We start from the raw sequence: 27956 nt of genomic DNA, 5'->3' as shown, positions 1-27956 counted from the left end.
ACCATTGCCAGAAATTGGAACTCTCTTCCCCTATCCATGTCCACTGCCCCCCTCCACATCCATATTCAAAAACTCCCTCAAATCGCACCTTCTTAGTACCTGGTTATGCCCTTGTAACACACAGCTCTACCCATACTACTAACAACTCCCCAAACTCCTCTCTGATCACATGCTGGATCTCTGATCCCCTGTAGGCTTGGTCATCTGAAAGGGTACTTTTAACTGTAAAATCTTACTTGATATATTTTCTTCTCTTACCAGTGTATAAATGACATTGTCTTTTTACCCATGTTCTATATCTTCTTTTACCTGGAGTGTTTTATTAATTTCTTGTTATATTACTATGCTCAGCATACATGATGTAACCCGTTTTCTGTATTATGCTGGATGTACTGTATTTGTATAACTTGATGCTGGAGCTTTTCTCCCTGGGCCTCTGCTGAAAACGGACCTGGTCCAGTTAGAATTTCCTGGTTAACAAATATAAAATAAAATAAACAAGAGCTTTAGCCCTGTATTCCACATAATTGGCTCAACTACTTTTTTAATGTTTACTTTTGTATTAGATTTGGTCTGAAATCACTTTAATGTTGCAGTTCTATTGCTTTACTAGAATGTTTTACAAGCATTTTTGTATTTAAAGTCTCTCTTTTCACCCATACAGCCTTTAATTAATTGAGGGTGCTAAATGCAAACTTTGCTTTAATAAGCAGCCCATACTGGCATGCTGTGCCTTTATCCCACCATTCTAAAATATTTGTATTGTATGTAGGAACTTTGACTGTTTAAGAAAACATGGGTGCCCTAAGATCTTTCTCGATGGCAGACCTTCTCAATTCCATCACTTTGGAGGAACCATCATAGGTCAAACATCCCATGTTATAAGATCCCTTCGCCAGTCTTACAGAACATTTTGGATCCCTCTTACCAACTGGGACAGTCAGGTTGGACTTGCTCTCCACTAGTCCCTAGAAGGGTGCTGTATTCAAATATCAGGTCTGTCTGGAGCAAGCCTAGCATTCTCGAACTTGTTCCTGTCTTGTGATCTGGCAGTTGTAACATAGAACCTATTACATAACATTGGTTCTATTTTGGCAGCTGAAGTGCTGTCTAGGGTTTTTTTTTTTTTTTTTTTCAATGCAGCTGACTGGGCATGACTGTGGGTGCTAAGTTTCAATACTCAGCCTTGCAGATGACTGGGGTCTCACAGGAGCAAACTGCTAAATACCACCTCACTACTATCCAACCTGTAGTGTGAAGACATTCCTTTGGAGGTTCATACATTTCCTTTGTCTCCATCACGCTGCCTGCTTGAAATGTGTAGTGATTTTAATATCTTGCTTAACAAGGAGTCTGTAGCTTTTATAAAAGATTACAAAAGAATCCAGAATCGATAAATTATTTACTTGCTTATTCAATGTTTGTTGAGTGGAATGAACAGTTGAAAACCAAGGCAAAACAAGGTGAATCGCCGAAATCTAAAACTATAAACCAAGAATTTGATAAATAAAACAGTGGTATCCTGGACAAAAGCAATACACTCCAAACTCCAAAACTGGGTAGTAATACACTTTCTTCTAGACTTAGACTTCATCAAAATCTGGTAATGCAATTGAACAGAAATTTAAATAGCATGGCTCATCCAATTAGATTAAAATTATACCATACATGAGAACATTACAGTATGCAACACATCAGAAATAAAGGACCTAATAACCCCATATACATCTAAAATAGACAAACATCTTTCCAAGTTTTTCTTTTTTTTTCTTCACCAAAAGTTATAGCTCTAAAAAACATGATTAATATGAATACTTGTTGGATCACTGCCATTCTTAAAACAATTACATTTTAGCTGCTCTTAAAACAGTCACTGTTGAAAGAAAACTTATCCTTAATTCTTGTATCCCTGTCAATGTGGCATTTTAATCTCTCTCCTCCTGTGAGTCTCCCCTAAGGTTTCTCTTAACTTTTTCCATACCAATAAAAACACATTTCAAACATGGGACATGTTAACATGTTTATTAAGTGTGCTACTAATTTTTTTATTTATTTAGCATTTGTTGACTGGGAAAGTGTGACTAGGACAGAGCCTACTTTCAGTGAAGGCCTGGGGAGAAACGTTCCACACACATCTTTGGAATGTGGGAGGAAACCGGAGTACATAGAGGAAACCCACACAAACACAGGGAGAACATGCAGACTCCACACAGAAGGCACCCCAGCTGAGAATTGATCCAAAGAACCTCTTGCTGTGAGGCAACAATATTAACTGCCACACCATTGCACCGCCCAAATATCATAATTGTGTATGTAAATCGCTTTCTTAACACCTGCTCTCTCTTCCCGGCATAAAAAGCCAAATAGTACCATTGGTACCACAATTATATCGGCCACTGATGTTAAAGTACCATAGCCTGTCACACATGGGCATATTTCTAATGATATAAAGCTGCACTGTTTTTCAGAAGCCTGCACATATTATTTGCAAAAACAAAAGTTATGTACTTACTATAATGATATATCCGTGTTTTATGCTTCAATCTTTCCTTACCAGATGGGTTATCAGATCTAACTTTGGCCATTTTCAGACTTTGGATCCATGGCTTAGGCTCTTCCCTTTACCCATAATCCCTGTACTTAGTACATTACTTCAGACTGAGTTTGCCCATACTCTACAATAAAACTGATAGTGTCATCATAAAAACACACATCACAGATATAGTACCAATCTGTGACCCACAGCCTGATGAGTATATGATCAAGCTACAGGGACTGTCCGAGCAGTCACTCCAGAAGCAAAGGGTAAAACGATAACTGGAAGGAGGAAGGGAAGGTTAGAAAAGATAGAAACAGACAACACAGATCTATTCTTACAGTAAGTATATAATTTTCATATCCAGTGTTGTCCTCACTGGATGGGACAGTGTCTCCAGCTACCATAAACCTTAGGAGGACTCATGGAAGAATATTCTGGAGGACAGCTAAAGCAAAGGAAGCTTTATACCTGGATTGTAAATCCAACTTGTAGTTGGATAGTGCGATATGAAGGCATGAACATTGGACCAAGTAGCTACAGCACAAATGTCAATTGGCATTTTGGAGAAAAAGGCAGTGGAGGCAGTAACTGACCTAGTAGAATAAGCATTAGGTGGTCCAGGTAAGGACAGTCACTTCTCCTTCTACACATGAAAAACACATTCAGCTAGCCAGTAAGAAAGTGTTACCTTAGACACTCTTTTACCAAATTTAGGTGAAGAAAAAACAAGCAACTGGTCAGTCTTTCTAACCTTCTTGGAACAATGCAGATAAAACCTCAGATGACAGGGCACATCCAGAAGGTGTAAATAAAAGGGGAAGACTGATAAACAGGTTAAGTGATGATTTGGAAGCCACCTTAGGGAGAAAGGATGGATTTGTTCTCAGAGTGTCTAACATTGTGGAAAATGAAGTAGGGAGCCTTACAGGTAAGGAAGTGAAGCTCCGATATTCTCCTTGCAGATGCAAATGCCACTAAGAACATTTTTTTCCAAGACAGGTATTTCAAATCAACTTTAGACACAAGTTACAAAGGGGGTCTTGACAAAGCCTGCAGAAGAATAGTAATATCCAAAGGGGGAACAGGATCTCTAAGGGGAGGCAAATAAGAAAGATACCCCTTAAGAAGGCCTTGAACAGTCTCAGGGAAGCAATGGGTGACTGCTTCTCCCCACTGTAAAAGTTGTGAATACTAGCCAGTTGGACCTTGATAGTATCATAGCTAGACCTATTGTGAAAAAGAGAAGCCAGGAAATCTAAGATAGCTGGGAGAGGGGCTGAAGTATGATCCAAATTCCTACTGGAAGCCAGATCAAAAACCTTTTCCAGTCACATTTAAAAATCTTCCTGGTAGAAAGTTTCCATGCACACGCCAGAATGTGTACAACTTGGGATGAAATCCTGGACTATCTAACCATCATCAGAATTGAAGAAAATGGCGTTGGATGCATCTTATATACCCCTGGTGCACTGACGTCAGGGAAGAAGTGACAGCAACAGACGCCGGACCAAGACTTTGGAACTCTGGCCGACTGCGGGACTGCCTGACGGCAGGATAACCCAAGTGTAATGACTGCAGCAGTGTAACACGATGAACATCTGGAGAAACCATGCAGCTGAGGCTTCCCAGAAGGTTGAAAAAGATCTAGGGCAGGGTCCAGCATCCATGGAGGGTGGATCAAACAAGACCAGAAGAAGGGAAACCTCACCTGTTGAGGCCAGAAGAGGGCAATACGGATCATCATAGCCTTGCTCCACATTGGTTTCTGCAGAAATTTTGGGATGAGAGGAATGGGGGGATAGGCATGTAGGAGACTGGGGGACAAGCGTAGGTCAGAGCATCCCTTGCATTTTCTTTCTCTGGGGATTTGGGAAAAAAACCTGGAGCATGTGTTATGGGGGAAGCAACGACAGAACAGCACAATTGGTCCCAGTAGCTGAAAATCTGAGCCACAACTACCAGACTGAGGGACACCCATGAGGAACGAGGACAGACCTGCTCAACCTGTCTATTAGAACACTGGACTTGCTCAATATGTGCACTGCCATCAGAAAATGGAGAGATGACTTCACTCACTGCCAAACTCTCATGGCTTCTTGACATAAAGGCTAAGAATATGTTCCCCTCTGCTTGTTGATGTACCAGACTGACAAATTGTCTGTCTGGATAGAGATCACACCCCTGGGAAGGGAGTCCTGGAAGGCATGCAATGCTAGGAGAAAGTACAGTTGTGTACCTACCATAAATGTAGATGTTCAAGTGTATCCACTGTTGCAGTCATTACTCTTGGGTTATCCTGCTGGCAGGCTACCCGCAGTCAGCCTGAATTCCAAAGTCCTGGTCCGGCGTCGGTTGCTGCCGCCTCTTCCCTGACGTCAGTGCACCAGGGGTATAAAAGATGCAGCCAATGCCATTTTCTTCAGTTTTTCTTGCCCCAGATGTCAGGTGCCCCCAAAAGGGTAGGCTAAAAAAAAATTATGCCAATAAACATGCATGCACTAAGGTAATCATTTCCTTCATCTACAAGCAAATACACCACATAGGTTGTATAGAATAGAGAAGTACAGATAAGACCCAGCAAAAGAAAGGGGGATGGTGGGAGGGTAACCTGGACTGCAACAGTGAATACACTCGAACATCTACATTTATGGTAGGTACACAACTGTACTATGTTCGTGTTTCACTGTTGCAGTCATTACTCTTGGGTTGAATCCCAAAGCTGAGGATGGGAGGCTGGGGCTAAATAGGATTAGGAGCGGCTATGAGGCCCTGCAGAACTGCAGTGGCAAAGCCTGCTCTGGATTTAGAGTAGAGAGGTAAGTGGTAGTGCTTTGCAAAAGTGTGCACTGAACTCCAAGTTGCAGCCTCTAAGATGTCTTTGGTTGGTACTCCTCTGAGGAAGGTTGCTGAAGTGGCTGCTGCTCTGGTTGAATGTGGCCTAATGCCCTTAGGCACTGATTTACCATGTTGTGAGAAGCAGAAATGAATGCAATGGCCTATCCATTTTGAAATAGTCTGTTTTGAGATAGCCTTTCCTTGTGATCCTGCAGCATATGCCACTAAAAGTTGCTCAGTCTTTCTGAAAGCTTTAGTTCTGTCCAAGTAGAAGCGTAGCTGTCTGTGTATGTCTAAAGAATGCAGAAGTCTCTCACCCTTGTTCTGTGGATTTGGATAAAGAGGTAGGCAAGTGAATGGTTTGGTTAAGGGCCACACTGGACACCACCTTAGGCATAAATGTCGGGTTTGTCCTCAGAGAAACCCTGTCTGGATGGAAAATGATAAAAGGTTCCACAGCCATGAGTGCCTGTAACTCCGAGACTCGTCTTGCAGAGGTTATTGCTAGGAGCAGAGCTGTTTTCCAGGATAATAATTTTACATCAGCTGTTCAGGCTGGCTCAAAAGGAGGCAGTGTGAGTTTTTCCAAGACATAATTGAGGTCCCATGTAGGTACTGGTGCTCTCCTTGGAGGTCTTATGTTTTTGGCCCCTCTGAGGTACTGCCTTATTAAAGGATGAGAAAAGATAGGTGGTTCCATATTGTAATGGGCTGAAATGGCAGAGGCATGAATCTTAACTGATGAAAAGGATAGGCCTTTGTCCAGCATCTCAGTTAAGTACTGTAAAATCCGAGGAATATTTGGTACAAACATGTCAATTCCTTGTGCCTGGTTCCAAGCACAGAATCTCTTCCATTTTTCTGCATAAGATTTTCTGGTACTGGGCCTCCTAGCCTCCAAAATAACATCCATCACAGCTTTGGAGAGAGGAGTGTTCTGAATGGCTACATTATCCACCATGCTGCCAGATTTAAGGTCCTGAGTTGACTGTGCAGGATCTGACTGTTTTGTTGGGTCAGTAAGTGAGAAATTTGAGGCAATGTCCAGGCTGGACCTTGAGACAAGTTCTTTAGGATTGGTGGCCAGTTTGGGGCAATCAGTATCATTTTTGGCTTCTCGTCTGACCTTTAGGAGTACCTTGGGGAGGAGAGGCAGTGGAGGAAAGGCATATACTGTTAGGTTTTTCCAGCTGAAGGATAAGGCATCCACTTTCCATGCTTGCTTGTGATAAGTCCCTGTGCAGAATCTCTGTAGTTGGCAGTTGTGAGAGGAGGCAAATAGATCTATGTCTGGGCATCCCCATTTCCTTGTTATCATGCTGAAGATTTGTGGATCCAGTTTCCACTCGTGGGGGTCCATGAGGTTTCTGCTTAGTTTGTCTGCCAGAGTATTTATCTTTCCTGGCAGGAATTGTGCTTGCAGGTGAACTTGATAAGTCAATGCTGTGTCCCACAAAGTCATGGCTTGTCTGCAGAGGGGGTAGAAATGTGTGCCTCCCTGCTTGTTTATGTACTTTATGACTGCAGTATTGTCCGTCTTTATCAGTAGTTGTCCTGGATGAAGTAGATCCTTGAAAGCTGTCAGGACATTCTGAACAGCTAGCATCTCTTTTTGATTGATATGAAGATGCATCTGGCTTGCGGGCCATGTGCCCTGAATACATTTTCCTGCCATGTGGGCCCCCCAGGCATAATCTAATGCATCCGTTATTAGTGTCTGCCTGGCTGTGGGTAAAGTGAATGGCTGTCTCTTGTTGTGGTGACAGGCCTGTGCCCACCATTGAAACTCCTGTTGCAGGCAGGGAATGAGGGTAATTAATGTTTCCAGGCTGTGGCAATGTTGAGTCCAAACACTTTTTAGAAACCATTGTAGTTTCCTCATATGCAGTCTGGCATATGGAATTAACAGAATGCAGGATGCCATGAAGCCCAAAGCCTGCAGAATTTTTCTTGCAGATAACTGGGTCTTTGTTGCCAACATTTTGAAGTTAGAAGTCAGTTGCCTTTATTTGTCTGGCGTGAGATAAGCCATCTGGGCAGTTGTATTTAAACTTGCACCCAGGAATATTATCTCTTGAGAGGGTACTAGTTTTGATTTCTTTTCGTTTACTGTGTACCCTAGGCAAATTAGTAATCTTTTTACAAACGCCAGATGCTTTAGTAGAATGTCCTTGTTCTCTGCTTGAATAAGGCAGTCGTCCAAGTAAGGATATATTTGAATTCCTCTTTGACTGCAAAATGCAATTACTGGTGCCAGGCATTTTGTGAAGACCCTGGGCACAGTAGATAAGCCAAGGGGCATTGTAGAGAATTGGTAGTGCATTGAGCCAGCTATGAATCTGAGGTATCTTCTGCAAGATTGTCTGATTGGGACATGCAGGTATGCCTCTTTTAGTTCCAAAGTTACAAGCCAAGCCTTCTTGCCCAGCATAGGCAGAAGCTGCTGCAGAGTCAACATTTGAATTTTGGAACGTCCAGAAATGTGTTTAGAATAGACAGGTCCAGTACTGGTCTCCAGGCTTTGTCCTTTCTGGGTACCAAGAAAAGTCTTGAGTAAAATACTTGTCCCTGCTCTTGCTTTGGTACTTGCTGAATAGCCCTCATGTCCATGAGGGATGAAACTTGCTTTTGTGCCTCTGCCCATTGATTGTGTGGCAGGTCTGGCATACCTTTTGCCCTTGGCAGGGTGTGAAAATGGAACCTGTAGCCCTGAGACACTATGTTCAAGACCCATTTGTCCTGGGTGATCATGTGCCAATTTTGTGAAAAAAGTGCTAGTTTTCCCCCTAAGGGGGCTGCCAAAAGATAAGTGCTTGGTGCTGGCAGAGGAAAGTCATTGGGGCTGTTTCCTGTATGGCTGTGATTTGTCTTCTCCACTTTTGGAGGTAGAAGCACCCCATTGTTTAGGCCTGTATGAGCCTTGGGGCTGGGATCTGCCTCTGGGGTGTCTGTATCTGCCTCTTTGTGGCCTGTCTGACAATGGAAAAGACCAATTCTTTGTAGGCCAGTTCCTGCTAAATCTGGGTGGATGCACCTCTAAGAAATCCTTAACTGTCTGCATAGATTTTGCTTTGTCCTCCATTTTCTTCAACACCTCTTCTGCTTTAACACCAAACAAAGTATCATTCTGTAATGGAGCATCTAATAATTTTGCTTTAACATGATCAGGCAGATTCTGTTCCTTTAACCAAGCATGCCGCCTAATGACAGAACCCGTAACAGTGGCCCTGCAAGAGGCCTCCAAAGAATCAAAACCACATTGCAAAGTATGTTTTCCCACTTGTTCAGTTGCATGCAATAAATCCTCCATTTCCTTGTTTTCTGCACATTCAGAATTTAACATTTTCTGTTTAAGCAGTGACATTAAGTATTGCTGATATTTAAGCATATGAAATTGACAATTTAAAGCCCTCACAGCCAAGGTAGCAGAAGTGTAAACCTTTTTCCCCCATCTATCCAGTGCCCTTGAATCCCTATCAGAGGGGATATTTTTTTTGCAGTGGAAGCCTTGACCCCTTTGGGACCCTGAGAAATAGTTTCTGGGTCAGCAGCAGGGTTTTTATAAAGAAATTTATGTGAATCTGGAACCCTGTAGTATCTATCTGGCTTAACCGGTGCAGGGGGTAAAGAGTCACGAGACAGGCCGGACTCTGAAAATACATCATCTACAATGTCTAAAACAGGAAGGATAGCAAGAGGTCTGTGCTAAGGTAGTAAAAGAAAGTCTCTGAGCCTTTTCTTAGATTCTGAGTAGTCTTGGCTCTCCCAGTGGAAGTGCTCCCTCATGGTATGCAGGGTTTCCCCAAAAGAATAATACTCAGGAGGGGAGGCTGAAGGGATAGATTCTTCAGCATCGGAATCCTCATAGGGAGGGAGAGAGTATTCCTGTTCAGAAGAGGAGTCAGAAGAAATGGAAACCTGATCTGAAGATTCATATTCTGTCTCTTGCCTAGGCCTCTTATCAGAAGGGGGATGGGAACCCCTGATCAAAGTAATTAGGTCTTCGGCCATTATGAGCATCTGTTTTTTAGGCATGGAGGCCTGTACATGGGCTTGCTGCACTTGTTTCTTTGTCTTTAGTGGTGCTTTAGTCTTTGCCTTTGAAGCTGTGGTCGGTTTTATATGTAACTGTGTAGGCCTGAAAACACCCTCAGAAGCCGATGCCTGCTCAGCGTCTCCAGACCCATCTGAGGGAATATTTTCCAAGTGTCCAATACATTGAGTTTCCAGAGGCCTAGTCTGCTCCACGTGGGAGTCGGAAGCGGCCTGCGGCTCTGAGGTAGCTGGCATCAGGGGCTGCGAAAGCACCTCACTGAGAACTGGCGAACTGGCGACTGGCTTAGAAGAAGCCTCGTCGTCAGTTTTGGACCTCGGATGCCTGTCCTTTTCCTTGCGTTTCTTGTGAATTGCGGTAGTCTGATGGCTGTCAGATGACATTGTGTAATTAAATCTCCGGCCAAAGTAATAAAATGCAAAATCGTACCGACGCTTAATAGTGCATTGGTTAAATCTAGCACAAAACCTGCAATTAGCAACGTCGTGATCAGGGCCTAGAGGCAAGGAATACAATAAGAATGGAAGTCCTTATGAGGTATTTGCTTCCCACAAGAAATACAATTAACTTTTTCCTGACATCGGTCTGGAGCAAGAAAAAAAGTTTCCCAACGGGGTACTTAGCTTTAAATGAAGACTTCGGATCTGAAATTTGAACACGAAAATATCCGGAGTCGGCCGACTGGCACTTGCGAACTGCTTCGGGCACCGTGCGGCAAGAAAGACTTAAGAAAATGGTGTCGGCTTTATCTTTTATACCCCTGGCGCACTGTCAGGGAAGAGGCGACAGCAACCGACGCCGGACCAGGACTTTGGAATTCAGGCCGACTGCGGGTAGCCTGCCAGCAGGATAACCCAAGAGTAATGACTGCAACAGTGAAACACGATGAACATCTGCCTCAGTTCCAGGAAACTGATATGATGACTGGCCTTTAAAGGGGACCATGTGCCTTTGACATTCTTCTCCAAAAAGTGCCCCCAACCCCAGTTAAGAAGAGACTGTTATCACTGTGGTGAGGGAAGAAAAAAACGGTCAACTATAACATGCAATCATGATTCTAGCTACCATTGAACATGAGTTTTGCAAATTTTTGTGAGAGAGAGAAAAATTCATGGTCTGACATCTCTAACCACCAAACTGACAGAGTCCATTGGAGCACCCTCATATGAAAACTGGTAAGGGGACTAAGGTAATGGCAGCTGCTATTGAGCCAAGAAGAAGCAAACTCAACCTTACTGGTGGATTCTGACAGAAAAGTACTGCTACCACTTGTTGCTGAAGCATGGTGATCCTGGTTTCCCAGTAGCCTGGCTACCTGTAGTACTGTATCCATATGAGCTCTGATAAAGTCTATGGCTTCAACTAGTTGAAGCTTGGACTTGCTGTGAATACAGTTAAGTATAAAATTCCTGGTGGGGGTGGTTACGAGGCAGTCATCCAAGTAAGAGAGGACTGGGAACTCCAACAGACTGAGATAGGCTGCAGCCACTACCATACACTTGGTGAACACCCACAGACCTGTGGTGAGACTAAAGGGATCTTTTATGATACTTTGCATGCGTTAAATGTTCTCTTACATATGGTGGAATTTTAATCTGATTGGATGAGCTATGCTATTTCAATTTCTAATAGTATTACTAGATTCTGAAGTCTAATTCTAGATGAAAGCTAATCTGTTTTTGAAGTCTGGAGTACACCGCTTTTGCCCATTATACCATTGTTTTTCAAGTTCTTGGGGAAACTGTTTCAAGGCTCTTTCAGCCACCACCTTAGCCATTTGTAAGACACAACAAATATATAATAAAGTAAAAATAGCACACAACAAAGAAAGCAGTGACATGTATAAAAGCTGCAACATAAAATGCATGAGCCCATACAACAGAACAGGTTAAGGCAAAAAGAAAAAGTAAAACATTATTTCAGGTGAGTAATGCGTGTAACTTAAAGGCACAGTGATAGCAACTGCCTGTTAAGTACCTAGTTGAAGTTTCATTTTGAAATTTTAAGAAACATTTATGCTAAGTCATAACACAGATTAAACTGACTTTATGCACAGACAGACCTGAGAAAGTCAAAATCCAGACAGCCTGATTAGAAAGTCAAGTAAGAGAGGATTATCCTATGATCTTATAGCAGTTACAGTGTATTACTTTTACCTCTGCTATCCATCACATTTGTTTTTATTTTACCTACTTGTTGAGCAGGTAAGGCCCCCAACGGACATAATTGTCTCTTTACAGGTATGCCCTGGGAACACTGGTTAAATGATTTGCTCAGAGTCGCACAATAGGCAAATGAGGGTGGAAGGAATCAAATCTTGTACCATGGGCACAGGAACCAGCTCATAACACCTCAAGAGCTTTCCCTCTACTAGCTGTCAGGCTAAACATAACCTGGAGGGCTTTCTTCCAACTTAGTGCTTCCGTTGTGACCCAGTGGTACAGTCACCTGAATGGATCACTGTCTATCTCACTCGGAACCTTGAACTTGTGCTGGTGTAATGCATGGATTCTGGTCTGATCAACCCAGTCTTACTTTCTCCTGTGGTTCCAGGAAGGCAGTGAATATAATCTAAATGAGGGCAGTGAGATCTATTGTATGGCCGTGATGACTTCTGTAGAATTTTGCACCATAATGTATATGCCTGGAGGACTTTGTGGCTCATGAGTTGTAGTATAGTTCTAAGCGGCCACTCAGGTCAGTCAGGAGTGGGCTTGAACACAGATTACTTCATTCTAGTCTGCTTTAGGATTGGCTTTAGTTAGTAGAGCATTATGCGATCTGCCAGACTAACATTTCAAATAAGAAATAGCTGCATCTTTCCCAATAAATCTTTGCAATAACCCAACTTACTGGCCACCCTCTTCTAGGTGGTGTGCAGGCAGTGAAGTCCTCAACACCTGCTAATAAGTACGTTCAGTGATCATAGTGAGTTGATGTCTTGATACAACTGGAGTGAGTTTGCTTTTCCCAATTATTTAGATTTTTCCCTCCAAGGTTTCGAGCATGTGCCATACTACATATGGACCAGACACTTGCCCTACCAGATTAGTGACTACATGTCTGCAGGTGCTAAACCTTGTCCTGTAGCAGATGATCACTTCTTTCCTTGAGTCAGGAGTTTTTTTTTTTTGTCCACTTTAAACATCAAAAGATAAGCACTCGTTTCACCAACAAAGATCTGGAAAAAAGTGGTGTACGCACATCTTAATCTCAATCGTAACAAAAGTATCATCTATCATGTATTTTAATCTGTTTGTGGACAGGGCATAGTGCTAGGGCAGCCTTAATTTGCCTCCCTAATCATCTCCTAGCAGTGAGAGACCACTGCAACTATTTGGTTCTTGTCTGGTTTGATTTCTCATCATCATCTAACATGGTAACCATAGGATTCTTCTAGAAAAAATGATAGTGGTTGCCAGAATATGGCCCCAGACTAGTCTGCCTTCTACTTTTCTAGATGATTAGAGGGCGAGTTCTGGTATCAGGTCTTCATTTTTGTAACCCCATTACAACTGTGGTGTACCACAACACTCCATTCTGGGCCCTGTGTTATTCTCCTTGTACTTGACACCATTGAGAGATCATGCTCAGTGAATAAGTCTGCATTACCATGGTTACACTGAGAAGAGACAGCTCTACTTCTCCTTCCATCAGAACACTGGTATATATTCACTTGTACATAATTTGGAATGCATTCACCAATAGACAACTGATGAATTAAAGTTCATAATCTCCAAGATGGCAGCCATAACAGTAGTCACATAATTTTGGAAATAGTACTCCAGTCTTGGGCCCCCGTGTCATCTATGATGGTGACAAGCTGTGGAGTTCATGTTAATGGTGCATATCCAAGGGATAAACCTTGGTGACAGATACTAAGAGACAAGTTGGGACTGATTACAGCCTGCACATAATTAATGACAGGTGAGCCTCAATCATCTTATTATGGAGTCTGTTTAGTTTGCATCATTTATTAAGACAAAACAGTGCAAGAAACTTCTCTGTGTGGAAGATCATTTATTAAGAACTACTCTTATTATTTAATGTTACATCACATGGACCCCCCCATTTGCAGGAGCTGCTCGCCTGGTGTTGGCCACATTGTGCCCTTTGCATTGCCATACTGAAGCTACTGGTAGTTCAGAAGGTGCACCTGGAATCTTCTGGTTCCTCTTCTTTCACCCTCCAGAGAATGAACTAAAATTTATTATCATATGGAGTGAGGGAATCCCACACAATTTGTGGCTTTAAGAGACTCCTAAAATACCTCTCTCTCTGACTTTGTCTCTATAAAGTAGCTAACATGTTTTGCCTCTTTTGTATTTCACTGTTGTTTTAGTTATGTGTGTATACTTGATCATTTATATGTTGCCCTAGCATAGGTACTTAGCTAAATCTGAGGCTTTGGCATAGCTTTTTCATTAAATCTCTATGCATGTATACCAATTTCCCCCAAAGGATAAATGTCACTCAGAACAAACAAAGGGCAATATCCTTGGTACCTCTTTCCTGTTTTGGGTGAGATATCTATGGCAGTACTGAGCAATTTTAAAGATGCCATGGAAGGGTTAGAGTTAGCATACAAAAACAGTCCAATAAAAATGGACAAACTCCAAACTAAAAACAAGACAGACATATGGCTATTGCACATACTACTGGTCAGAATCTCTTCTAACTCTATTTGTTGCCTTTAACAAAAAGCAACAGAAGGCATGTGTAAATGTAGCAATAAACATTAAAGTTAATCCACAAGTATTACAACAAGATATACAAGCAAGGATGAAGCATCTGGATGTATACTCTCTAAAGGCAAACGATGACAGACATGCACAATGTTCACGTGCATGGTACACTTCAATAAAATATAATGAAAATTTGAGAATAAGCATATATTCACTTAGTTATACTTTTATTTGCATGTGCTGACGCACTCATGCATGCCATGTTTGGTAGATGCTAGAGAACTGTTACCAAAATTACTCTAAATATTTGTTTCATAAACAATGAGATGGAAAGGAAGTACAAACAGTCAAGCGTGAAAATGAACTACAGCAGTACAATGAAAGTCATCTTAATGCTTGTATCAAACAGGATGACAGGGAAGACCAAGCATAACACTGAGCAATGGATACCAAAGCTACAGAAGCAAGAAGAGGGACTTGCAAACAGTCTGCACTGCATAGACACTTGACAGACACTATCTTCACTGTCATATTGGTATTTGCGTGACTCATGAATGGAATCACGTTTTACAGTAAGTGAGTTGCAGCCACCTCCTGTTTGTTCCTCCAATGTGCAGATTGCTGTCAGATATGGACCACTGCTGAAAGTGAGAAGCACACAGCTGGGCAGCTTCTGCAGCTAATAATCATGTAGAACATGAGGATGGCTGAAGGTTGTAGTGAAATGACCAAAAACGAAAAAAGGTTGTAAACAAGCAGAATGGGCACGGGGGAGGAGGGGAGAGGTAAAGGCAGACAAACTCTGAGGTGGCACTGGAATTGCTGGTACATCTTCCTGTGCACTACAGCTTAGGAAAATACTGACTGCTGTTAGACATCCGCATTTTACTGCAGTGCTAAGTAATAGCTTTGGTGTGCTGTGGGGTTGAATCTGAACTGCATTAACACAGTGCTACTCATTCCTGCTAATCTGCATACTTTTCCTTTATCACAAGCACTGTAGCACAGGTCAATCCAGCACTAGTAGGATCTCTAATGAATTATATTTTGAGCTATTTCTGTGCATTTCCTAGAACGCACTGCAAACAGTGTGCAAGACACTCATCACTGGCACAAATTTGACTCGACAATGCCTTCCTCTGCTTTAAGTTTTTATAGTCTTGTGTTAAGTGAACTAAAGGTTCCCTCATAAATAAAAAAGGGAAAAACCTTCGGACATTGCAAAACTGTAAACTCAGTTTAGGAAAAAAACAACCAGTAAAATTTTCTCTTAAATTATCTCTTTTATTTCTGTGTACACTAAAAGTAAATTTATACACTAATTCTCAGATGGAACCTGGACATGCATTTCAACTTTTCTTTTTACAGATTCTTTAAAATATCATTCTTTTCCATAGGAATTTCCACAAGCATTTACAACCCATGTTTTTTTTTTACTGTACATACATCCTATCTTGCAGTAAACTATGAATATAGTCACCTTCACTTTATGCTGTGCAAAATATTTTTAACACATAACAATGGCAGAGAAAACAAAAACTAAAACATATTAATTTAGCCACATGACATTGTACTTGGTCCCTCATTACCAACTCAATTCTGATTAGTAAGAAACACATGACCAGTGCTTTTCTTAAATTGTATACAGTAGTGGTTTAAATCATTGGAATTAAACGGGTATCAATACAGATGTACCTTCAATAACTCTACCATAATAATACAGGTAGACTGACCAAAAACCGAAGCAGATTGAGGCACACATTGTCCAACTTAATATGTTTAAAAATACAGACAAAAATGCACAGAAACAACAAAGAAACAAGACAATGATTTACGTGGCTTAAAAACCACGAAAAAGAATTATATTAACTCTATAGGAAACAAAATAAACAAGGCATTGTCCTTGACAGGTAACAGAGGGATTTTACAGGCAGTGAGGCTTAATCTTTCATTTTAAAGTCTTAAGGATGCCACCAGTGTAGCTCAAACACAGAAATATTTAACTTCCCAGCACAGCAAGAAAAGAAAAAAAAATCTTCAAAAATGTTCACCCAAATTATTTACAGATTGATTCTTCTAATATAAACATACATTTAGAATGTCGGTATATAAATAAATATACAATTTTATTTTAGTTTTTCATGTATACCTTTCAAGAGCTGCTTACCAACAAATCATCTGAACAAAATGATTTTAATTCATGGAAACTGTTTTTTTTTGTATTTTATTTTATTTTTCAATAAAACCAATAAAAAATCTCTACAATTGGTGTAAATTCTTTTAGTCTGATTTGTGACAACTTGCGGAAGGTGTTAGTGTAGCTGGGAACATCAAAACCTTTGCATGCATGAAAGACAAGTCAGGTAGGCTGGCAATCACCTTAGCAGCTTCTTCACCGAGATTCTCTTCCTTCTTCAACTTCCTATTGAGAGAAAGCAAAGTATTTTTACCACTTGGGTTTGAAACACAAAATCCTGATTTCTTCATAAAAAGCCTTGAAGCAGCAGATTATGATTTTCTGCAAATACGTGGAAATGACATTGCTACCTTTAAAACAAATACTCTCCCAGGTTGCCTGATACCCTCCCCCTTCTCATCATGCAGTATTTCTGTTATTCTGCAGTTCTTTACTGCTGTGCTGAGCAAAGAGAAGTTGGGGGTGGGGGCAAGCAAATGAATAGGAAAAGTTCAAGATAGGGACATCATCAATGGTGTGTAATGGACAAATGGTACATTACTGAGATAGACCATCTTCTTACAAATCTACTTTTCTTGGACATAAGTATCTTGCATATATGACAATAAAAGGACAACTTTCAGTAACCTTTATGACAGAAACGCCTGCTAATTCTCCTATGTGATGACCATCACAGGAACACAGTAAGGTGGCTTGGTGTTTGAGATCTTTGCCTGAAAGCTCCAAGGTGAGGGGGTTCATTTTTTTACCTCTGGTCATGGTCTCCAGGGTCTTTCATACTATTTCCCTAGTTGCATGGGTTTTCTCTAGGCATTCTAACTTCCTCCCACATCCTAGAAACACTCTGGTTAATCAGCTACTATAAACTATACATATATATTGCATTTAGCTAATGCCTTTGTGGCCTGGGTCAGGGTTGAGAGAGTTCAGTTCACTTACTTGATTGTAAACTAACTTAAAAAATAGAACATATTAGAGATTATAGCAGCTCCAGAAGAAGAGCTGGATCAGGAAATAATGCTCAGCTTATGCTGCCTCACAAGGGTGTTTTAGAAAGACTAAAATGACTTCAGATTAACAGTGGTATTACTGAAATTGCAGGAAAACTAACTATTGTGGAATTCCAATACTGGAATGAGCTTGTTGTTGGGGGTGGGGGGTTGTTTATAGGAAAAGACTGTCCATCTTTGAAGTGATAGAATATGATGCAGTTTACTAACCATCTGGAAAGTGTGAACTAAAAAAAAAACTCTCTTACCATACCCTAACTCAGCCAAGACCAATAACTGTCCATCACTGTGAAAGGATTTATTTTTGTTTACATAAAATCTACGAGGCTTGTGTATATTCAAACAATGAAACACATTCATAACAAAAGTATTTAGATAAGAAGACAGGCTCTAAATGCCACCCTTCCTTTATGTAAAAATCAGTTAAAAATGCCTGACAAACAGACAGAAATGCAGATTTCCTCTTCCAAGTAGAAATACAGTATTTCATGACAACAGCCTTGCATCCATGAAGGCAGCAGGTTCTAATGGTGGAATATTAATCTCCTCATGCATAAACTATGTCCAACAGTATGAATGAATCTTGATTGCAGGCTTTGCAGTACAAAGTGCCATGAACAATACTTACAGACCATAATACAGGAAAGGGAAGAACAGTTGAAATCAGAATCAAAATTGGAGAAAGCTGCCAAATGGACTACATGAAGAGTAACCGAGTCCAGAGTCAAAGATTTTGGAGCTGCAGGATGTGGCTAAACAAATACATACTGCAAAAGGGTCTACAACTTCTGAAGGACTGAAAAGTGAATCCATATATGCTATGTTTTAAGAGGCATCTAACTGTTTGAAATGCTGTACATACCATCAGAGACAAGGCTACATCTTTAGCTATCAACAGAACTGCAGAATTCAGGCAGCCGGTCTGCGGCTGTGAAGGCCTGGGTGAGCTCTATCCAAAAGGTGAGATAGCAGCATCTTGAATAGATGGAGACAGTTACTGTAGTGTCTGAGAAGAGGAAACTATATGTATGGGCTACCATAATGGCAATGACTTTGAGGAGTCTGGCTTTCTGGACAAATCTCATCAGCAGAGAAAAATTGGGAAAAGTGTAAATGAGTCCATTTTTTATTTCATTTTTGGGTACTCTCATCACCTGCTGACCACCGTGACTCAGCCTCTTCATTCCCCACAAGTAAAAGCAAAATGAAGCACATCAATCACTGACACAGTCAACAGAAGATTTTGTGATGCTTACCCTAATGTCTCCTCTGCATGCCACATAAGCACTCAGGGAGGGGCATGCAGTAGCAGGTGTAGAGTGGGGTCTACACCACACTTTTGAGGGTGGTATAGTCCCCTCATACAGTCTTGTCTCCCCAAATGAACACAGCTCCTACAAGGTGCCTAGTTTCCACTGGTGATTCCTTACTAGAAGGCTTGCTAGTGATAAGTCTGCTCAATTTTCCTCCCATAGTGACCAGCAGGGAACGTCTCTTCACTCCTTTCCTTCCCTCCTTGGCTTAGTCCTTCAGAACTCACACCACTACATGGTGCACGGTTTGCTGGGTCATAGTTAAGGGTATGTACGTCCATATCTTGAGCTAGCTGAAATGAAGGTGGACATTTAGTATTTATCAGAGAGACAAAGAGAAGACCCAGGGAGACTTTTTTTTCCCATTGGGGAGCTCAATGACCATTTGTGAGGTTATCAGGAGAAAAAGACAAGGTCTGTCTGCCACAGAAGTGGCTTACCCTCAGATGTAGATTATTTCCATACAGCTCTGAGATGTGAAGACCCAATGCCATACTTCAATGGCTTTCGGACACAGAATATAGATCTCCTTGTCTGCTGATATAACAGACAGTAGACATTTTGTCCAAACTGAACAAAACCGAGTCCTTGTAATGTATCCTTGAAAGGCGAAAAGTGTCTGCAGAACTGTCTAAATTTTCAAGACAGTGATGCTCTGGGTGAGATCTCCTGAGATAAGGCACCCAGAGTGGTCTCCCTCTGTAGTACTGTCCACATACCTTGGAGTAAAGACATCTGTGATGAATGTAGTTTGAAGCTAAAATGGACACCCTGATTACATATTGGAGGGGTCCAGTCACTAATATAAAATGCAAACGCATTTGTCAGACACTGAAAATTCAAACTGGGTAGGACAGAGGACTGAGATATTTGCATCACTAGACAGAAGCTGTCAGCTGAAGCACTCTCGAGTAAAATTTGGCAAAAAAAGCAAATAGAAGCTGCTACGAGGCCTGAGGGTTTCAGACAACCATCTGCCAGAGCTAACTGCACTGACAGAACTGAAGCAATTAGCTGCTGAAAAGTTAACATCCTGCCCGGGGACAGAAAAGGCTTGACATACTGTGGTATCATAGCTGCACTGGATGTGAGACTTTGTTCGGTTCAGTGTTGCACCAAACAAACTCAGCAGTTTGGGGAGGGACTTCTGGTGGAAAAGACTAATTTTTGATGGAGTGATGAGGAACAAGCCATTAAGACACAGAATCACATTATCATAAGGGACAACTGCTGCACACTACTCTTGGGGTCGGCAAAAGTTTTTCACTTTCACTTACTGGAAAACCGATGTGCAACTGGCAACAGTATCCTCCTAGCACAGCTAGGATAAGCCCTTCTCTGCCACTGTTGCACAACATCAGAGAGTCTTTCAATCTAACAAACAATTAGCAACTGTATCACCGGGTTTAAATCAACCTGTTCCACCAAAGTAGAACACCACTGTCTTATCCAAAACAAAGCCATATGGCTACAAGTAAGAGAACAATTCCATTTACTAGGATCCCTTGTTTTCAATCTGTTAAAAATTAAAGTTATATACTTACTACAAAGACAGATCCTTCCATTCCAGTCTGTCCTATATGACATATGGATCATTGAGCCACCACTCGGATCTGATCCAGCAAATTTAGTGCTTCAGCCTTGAGTTCTTCAAAATCTTTCCTTCTCAAAATGTCCTGCTCACCCCTGACTAACTCAGATTGAACTTGATGCCTGAAAATAAATCCAGATTTGCACAGGTCATATAGATTGGCACGGGGAAGGAGGTTGGGCTGTGGTATTGGATGGACTGGAAGGAAGGGATCCATCATTATGGTAAGTGCATAACTTTTGAATCCTATTAATTTAGTCTGTCCTATCTGACATATGGGTCAAAATCCCCAACTGCGGAAATAATGGGTGACCTCACGACAGGAGAACTTTCAGAATGGAAGCTCCGAAGGAAGTTCTGGAAGTGCAGTCCAATTTACAGTGCTTGATGAAGGTGTGTGAAAAAAGACCAAATTGTTGTATGACCAATGTTATGTTAGGAATGAGATCTGAAAAATACCGTAGACGCTGCCATGGCTCTGAGCAGGAATGGTATGGGCTAAGAAAGATTGGTATCAGAAGCCAATTTTGGAATAAAGGAGGGGGTTATTTCTTAAGGCAACAATAACCTTGTGAAAAAAAATATATAGGGAGGTGCAGAAGAAAGGGTGTGAAGTTCTGAAATTCTCCTTGCTGAGGTAATAGCAACTAGGAATAGAGTTTTTCAAGACAGGAACTTTAAGCCCACAGACATTATTGGCTCAAATGGGGCTTTAGACAAGGGCTTCAAAAATGAAATACAAATCCCAAGGTGGTACCAGATCCTTACTTAGAAGTCGCAAAAGGAAGGTGTATTTGAGGAAGTCTTTGTATAATCTGTGTGAAACTAACAAAGTGTCCTGAAACCCAACATGGAAAGAAGAAAACTAGAGTCAGAGTGAAACAAGGAAGACAAAAAATGGAGATCATCTCAAGTAGAGGTTGAAAAGGGCACTAGGTTTTGAGATTTTGCCCATAAGGCAAACCCTTTACCATTTGCTAGGGTAGACCTTGCAGGTTGAAGGTTTTTGTGAAGCCGTGACAATGTGATCCACGTCTCAGGGAAGAGATGCATCACTTGCCATCATTAGAACTGGAGAAAAAAACAAGTGATTAACTTTAGAAATGATCACTTGAAGCTCCCTGGATGGGTGGACGATAAGTAATAATAGAGAACATAAAATATCACACACTAAATCTTAATACTAAATCACTAAATCTACACACACTAAAGGCAGGAAGGAAGATAAAAAAAAAAACTCCAGCCAGAAGAAAAGGTCAAACTTATAGGAAAGGTATTGAAAACATTTTACATAAAAATATCAATTTTTAATAACTATCCAAACTCTGTCAAAAAATATTTTAAGAGGTGGAGCAGTTACCTGCCCAGATCTTGCTACTATGAGATCTAGGTTAGTTGGGGGAGCAGGGTGTTACGGGAAAATAAGATTTTGAAGGTCTTGAGGTGGAGCACTAAATTTTCTGGACTAGATCCGAGCAGTGGCTTGAGGACTCGTACACTGGCTTGGACAGAATAAATGAATAGGATCTACAGTCTTTCCCCTTCCAAGATGGCTGATAGTCAGATCCTTAAACTATCAAGTTTAGTTCAATTCACTCCCACAGGACCATCACTCAAAACACCATACAAATCAATGTACTGCACACAATAGCTTCCCTTTCATTGAACTGAATTTTTTTGTGAATCTCTTCATGCCACACTAAAAATAATTCAGTTGTACTATGCATCTTTTAAAATACATTTTTGTAAATTTCAGTCTGAATTCAAAGTGCATCTGCTTCCATACTCCAAATATTACCTAACGTCTACTTTCAGCTGTCAAGGCTTTAAAATATGTTACAAAGACAAGCCACGCAGCTGCACTACAGTACCCTTTCCCTTAAATCAATTCTATATAGTCCCGAGCATGCCTTTTTTTTCTTTTACTTCTTCAGAACTATTGTTTTATAAATGGTGTTCACAATTTCTCCAATCCTCAAGGTACTGACATATTACTAAGACTGATTCTTCATCACTATGATTGTACCAAGTGACTAAACTTATATGAAAGTTTTTGATAAACCTTACAGATTCTTTGTATGGACTGAACTCATTAGAAGTTCAAGTCCTGAATATTTTTTTCCTGTGTATTTATATATTGCGTTACCTCTACATTTGTCAAGTGTTCAAATGTTTTGTAAACACTGGGCTTGCCTGAAAAAGAATTAAAACAAACAGGCCACTGAAATCTAAAATGGACTAGTCTCTCTATTTTCTTTAGCAATAACCCCCCCCCCCCAAAAAAAAAAAAAAATCACAAGTCTCTCTAGCTTGGAGAGACCCTCCTGAATGGCTCCTTTTTAGAGGAGCTGTAACAGCATCCCTGCCACTTGTTTCAAAAAGACCGAGACATATAGCAAGAGAAGTAAACAGGATCAAGAAAGGAGAGAGAAACAGTTACGATATAACCATTGGATATTTTTTTTTCCTTATCTACACATCTGGAACAGCTTAATGCATTTTAATATTGCTTAATATCAAAAATGCAAAAGTCTAAAGGGATAGCAATGACTGCAAGAATGGCTGTGTTTTCTCTTGGCCTAAACTAGAGATGAAACTGACATGATCAATGGCCAACACCTCTGCAGTTCTGTTACCAGTGAGCACTATAACTGTATCAGCTTTAAACAGATGGATAATCTTACATACAAGCAATGGTAAATGTTTACTCATAATAGTTCTCCCAATGAAATCAACATGACATCATATCAACCTGTTTCGCCAACAAGAGTTAACCCCACCCTCCCCCACTACATCCTATCACAGTTCATCACCTACACTGAGGAACTGCAATAATCAAGTACTAACTTTTTTACCCAACCAGCAACAAATAAACATACAATTACCATGCATGAATAACAGATCTCCCCCCAAAAAGAGAGAGAGAAGCAAAGGAAGTGGATGCATTAAGTATATGGGACCAGAAATGAGAAGCAGGTCCCACAACATCAGGTAGACAAGTTAATTTGGTGATTAAATTTACCTGGCTTTCAACTCACTTAACATGAACTTGATTTAATGATATGGGACTAATATTTATACCATCATGTGGAGGAGATTTTAATTTAATTTCATTGACTGTTTATTAGAATTATTAATTCAAAAGGTTCTAGTAATTTTATTCCAGCAAGTCTATCAGTAGTGACTGCTTCTTATAATGTTTGTGAACAACAGATTTAGGAGATATTTTAATGTTTATAAAGAAAGTTTTATAATATGACTAAAATAGAACAATTTGCTTTGAGTGCTTCACATAACAACAAAGTCCTCATTATTAAATGAGCAAAGGAGGTGCTATTATCTTCATGATTAAGTGTGACTATATAGCAGCAGTGTGAGTTATCAGATCATAATACTTTTTGTAAGGTGGACAAAGTATACGAGTATGTGTACTACAAATATTTAAAGTTAAGAATGTTTCATATGAATTTCAGCTTAATAATGATATTTCTCTGGACAAGTATAATTACATGTATGCTAAATTTCCATTTTGTACCATTATTATTCATAAAAATTTAGTTAAACAACTTATATCTTCAGTTTCTGGTAATGGATGGGTTACTAAACCAGTTTCTGCATACCATGAATTTATGTTGAAACCATTATTGATGTTTGTTAAAGACATTAATGATTTCTTGCAACTCAACCTTTTTTCTTGTTAGCTGGAAGACAGTACCAATCTGGTGTTAGTAACATTACACATACATTCACTTGTTGCAGTTACTCCAAATGAATATGGAATATAAGATGCACAGATTATTTACATGAATTTGGTAATATGACACCCAGACAAACAAAAATTATTTGTTTGTTACTGGATGATACACTCAAAGCATTTGTTTATGTTTGATATCATCATTTATTGTACAAAAATGGGGTTAGCTACGGGTATGCCAGTAGCTAACACAAACACCTTCTAGTTGGGGAAACAACTTAGTTTTAACAATTGCTATGCCTTACAAATGTTAAGTTTTACAAATGATTTGTGGAGGATATTTTTCATATGGTCAGGCATTACAGATATTTTACAAGAATTTGTTATAATTTTTACATAATACATCACCATTTTTAATCTTTAAATTAACATGCTCTCTCGGAAATTAACTTTTTAGATCTTTTAATATATGTTAAAGACAAAATTAATACTAAACATTTTAAGAAAGATGTACATACAAATAAATATCTTAACTATTACATAACCTAAATATATTTTGATACAATTATACTTGGGCAATTCTTAAGAGCAAGCTGGTTGAATACTGATATTCAGACTTGTACATAGCAAACCAATTAAATGATTTTTGTAGCTAGAGGGTATGAACTACGTTTTGACATAAAATAAACAAGTTCTTTCAGAAGGAAATACAGAAGCAAAAAAAAAAAAGTTATGTCTTACCATAATGTTCCATCTGTGTTGTTGATCTTCATTCATTCATTACCGATGGAAATCTGTTCCGTCCTCAGGACCGAGCCAGCCTTTTACCAAACTCGCACCAGCACTAAACTCTTGAGCTAAGATTTTACCCACAATGCCCTCTTCCGTCACCTCAGATTGAGTTTGCCAGATAAAAGTAAAGCAGAAGCTGTCTCTGGTCAGAGTGAACCTATTCAAATGATGCAGGAGCCAATGCAATCCCCCTAAGAGCCTTTGGAGGGGGGAAGGAGGGTGGGAAGTAATGAATGAATGAAGATCAATAACACAGATGGAACGTTATGGTAAGACATAACTTCTTTATTGGATGTTGTTAATCTTCATTCATTCCTTACCAAGAGTCCCCAGCTACCTTTGTTCCTGGGAGGCCCTTATGGAAGGATGTTCCTGAGCACCATTGAACTTAAGGATGTTCTTCCTCTGGAGGCCAAGTCCAATTTGCAATGAGTGATGAAAATATGAGGGGTTGGCCCAAGTTGCGGCCGCACAAATGTCATTCAAACAGGATCTACCATGAAAAGCCGCAGAAGTGGCCACTGATCTGGTAGAGTGAGCTTTGACCTTATGTGGTAGTGAAAGGTTATTTTTGTCACAAATGAGAGTGATGCAATTCCTCAACCATTTTGCTAATGTTACTATGGAAACAGGACACCCCATTCTGTGTCCTAAAAAGGCCACAAATAATTAATCTGATTTCCGGATAGATTTTGTTCTATCAAGACAGAAACGTATTTGTCTATGCACATCTAACGAGTGAAGACAATACTCTCCTCTATTAGAGTGGTTAGGAAAAAATGCTGGAAGGTCAACTGTCTGGTTGATGGAAAGATCCGAGATGACTTTTGGCAAGAAAGATGGGTTTGTTTGAAGTGATACTCTGTCCTTATGAAAAATAAGATAGGGACGCTTGATGCATAAGGCTTGAAGTTTTGATATGTGTCTGGCTGATGTGATGGCTATCAAGAAAAGGGACTTCCATGAAAGAAATTTTAGATGACAATTAGATGCCGGGCTCAAAGGGAGGGCCAGTTAGATTTTGTAAGACTAATGAGAGATCCCAGGGTTCTATTGGTTCTCTGAAAGTTTTAGTATGGATGACACTCTTTAAGAATGTTTTGCAAAGTCTGTGAGACATAAGGCAAGAGTTTTGAAATCCATTATGACAATTAGAAATGGCAACCAAGTGATCAAGAATAGTTGAGGCTGCTGCGCCTGAGTCAAGTAGGTTTGCCAAGTGTTCAAGGACGGTGGTAAGAGGTGCTGTAAAAGGACCTAGGTTTTTCTTCTGTATCCATATCGAGACTCTCTTCCACTTGTTGAGATAAGTCCCTGTGGTGGATGATTTATGATAAGCAATAAGTATATTACATACTGGGGAAGATGGATCACTCTGCCTGACAATCATTGGAAGTGGAGGAAACAAGCTGTCAGCTTGAGATTGGAGATGTTTGGGTGAATCAATCCTTGTGGGTGTGAGATCAACTCCAGGGATGGTTCCAGGATCCACGGTTTATCTAGAAGGTGAGGCCAAAGGAAGGGGAACCAAACTCGTCGAGGCCAATAGGGGGCAATGAGGATCACTTTGCTTTTCAACTGAAGGGCTTTCTTCAGGAACAGGGGAATGAGAGGGAGAGGAGGAGGGCCAATTGTGGAACACAGCATCTCTCGGTGACTCCCCCGACGGGAGGATCAGGGTAAAGTAGTTGCAGCATTTGTGATTGATTGGAGAGGAGAATAGGTCACAGCAAGGCTGGCCCCAGTGTTTGAAAAGTGCTGCCGCTATTAGAGGATTGAGGGACCACGTGTGAGGCTGAAGAATGCATCTGCTCAACTTGTCTGCAATCACGTTGGAGCTCCTGGGAATGTGTGTTCCTATCAGAAAGTGAGTGAAAGCTATCACTCATTGCCAAATTCTCATAGATTCACGACACAGAGGCTAGGATTTGGTTCCTCCTTGTTTGTTAATGTACCAGACCACTGACATGTTGTCTGATTGAATTGCAATGGTCCCTGATGGAAGGATAGAGTAAAACGATTGCAATGCTAAAAGCACCGCCCTCAGTTCTAGGACACTGATATGCAATTGGGCCTTTCTGACCAGGTACCTCGGACTGCATTTCCATGATATAGCCACCCACCTCATCACGGAGGGATCCGTGGTTACCGTGGCCTTGGGTTGATGGGTCCAAAGGGGCAAGACCATTGTCGTCCATCTGGTTTCATCCACCACATTAAGTCCTGCTTGCATCTGTGAGTCACTCGGATTAGGAAGGACAGAGTGCTGTAAGGGGTACCACTGGGTTACCAGTAGCCACTGCAGATGTCTTATGTAGAGTCTCGCTAGAGGTACTATGGTGATAAGATGCTGCCATAGACCCTAGCAATTAAAGTACAGATCGAGCCAGGGATAGGTCATGATAGAGTATCATCTGAAGTTGGATCTTATCCTTTGAAGCCTGTGATCTGGTAGGGATGCTTGGCAATTTTTCGTGTCCAGAAATACCCCCAATGAATTCTAGGGATTGAGATGGGGTTAAGTTGCACTTCTTCCAGTTTATGGATATACCCACATGTTGAGCTATTTTCAGAGTATATAAAAGAGTCTCTTCCACTAGACACTTGGTGGGGGTGGTGAGGAGCCAATCGTCCAGATATGGAAACACCCAGAATCCTTGTAGTCTCAAGTGAGCTGTTACTACTGCCATATACTTGGTGAACACTCTGGGGGCTGTAGAGAGTCTGAAGGGCAGAATTCGGAACTGAAAATGACTGGCCTCTGCACGGAAGCGGAGGTATCTTCTTGAGCATTTGTCCATTTTTATATGGTAATACACATCTTGAAGATCTACTTGAGCACATCCAATTATCTTTCTCCAGCAAGTGGTGGATAGACTGAACTGTAACCATCTGGAATTTCTCTTGTTTGATAAACCTGTTTAGCAAACTGAGATCTAGAACTGGTCTCCAGTCCCATGTCTTTTTTGGCACTAAAGAAAATCTTTAGTAGAATCTGGATCCTATTTGGACTGGTGGGACTTCTTGCATGACTTTTTTGGAGCAGCTTTTGAATTTCTAGTGCTGCTGCTTCCCTCTGACTGGGTGGAACGTTGGGAATTCGGGTAGGGGTGGTGGGGTAGAGATTGAATGAAATGTGGTATCCTCTGGTGATTATCTGTTGTACCCATGAGTCTGTTATTTTATGCCAAGCAGAAAGGTACAAGGAGAAACGTCCCCCAACTGCTTCCAGAGGAAAGCAATTAG

At 40.7% G+C, this 27956-nt stretch overlaps 1 protein-coding gene across 5 annotated transcripts in view; it reads right to left on the bottom strand.

The window, feature by feature from the left end:
• Window positions 1-15371: 15371 nt before the first annotated feature.
• AFTPH (aftiphilin) overlaps window positions 15372-27956 on the bottom strand; it is a 1798650-nt gene continuing 1786065 nt past the window's right edge. For all 5 annotated transcript variants that reach the window (XM_044055647.1, XM_044055663.1, XM_044055669.1 and 2 more), the window contains one exon: window positions 15372-16535. In XM_044055647.1, the coding sequence (XP_043911582.1) occupies window positions 16394-16535 (142 nt within the window). In that variant the 3' untranslated portion in view covers window positions 15372-16393. The remainder of the gene's footprint in view (window positions 16536-27956) is intronic.

The sequence above is a fragment of the Protopterus annectens genome, chromosome 1.part2 (assembly GCF_019279795.1).
Source record: "Protopterus annectens isolate FY-2018-M chromosome 1.part2, PAN1.0, whole genome shotgun sequence".
Classification (NCBI taxonomy): domain Eukaryota; kingdom Metazoa; phylum Chordata; order Ceratodontiformes; family Protopteridae; genus Protopterus; species Protopterus annectens.
Note: the sequence above shows the minus strand (reverse complement) of the source record. Positions and strands in the feature narration are given on the sequence as shown.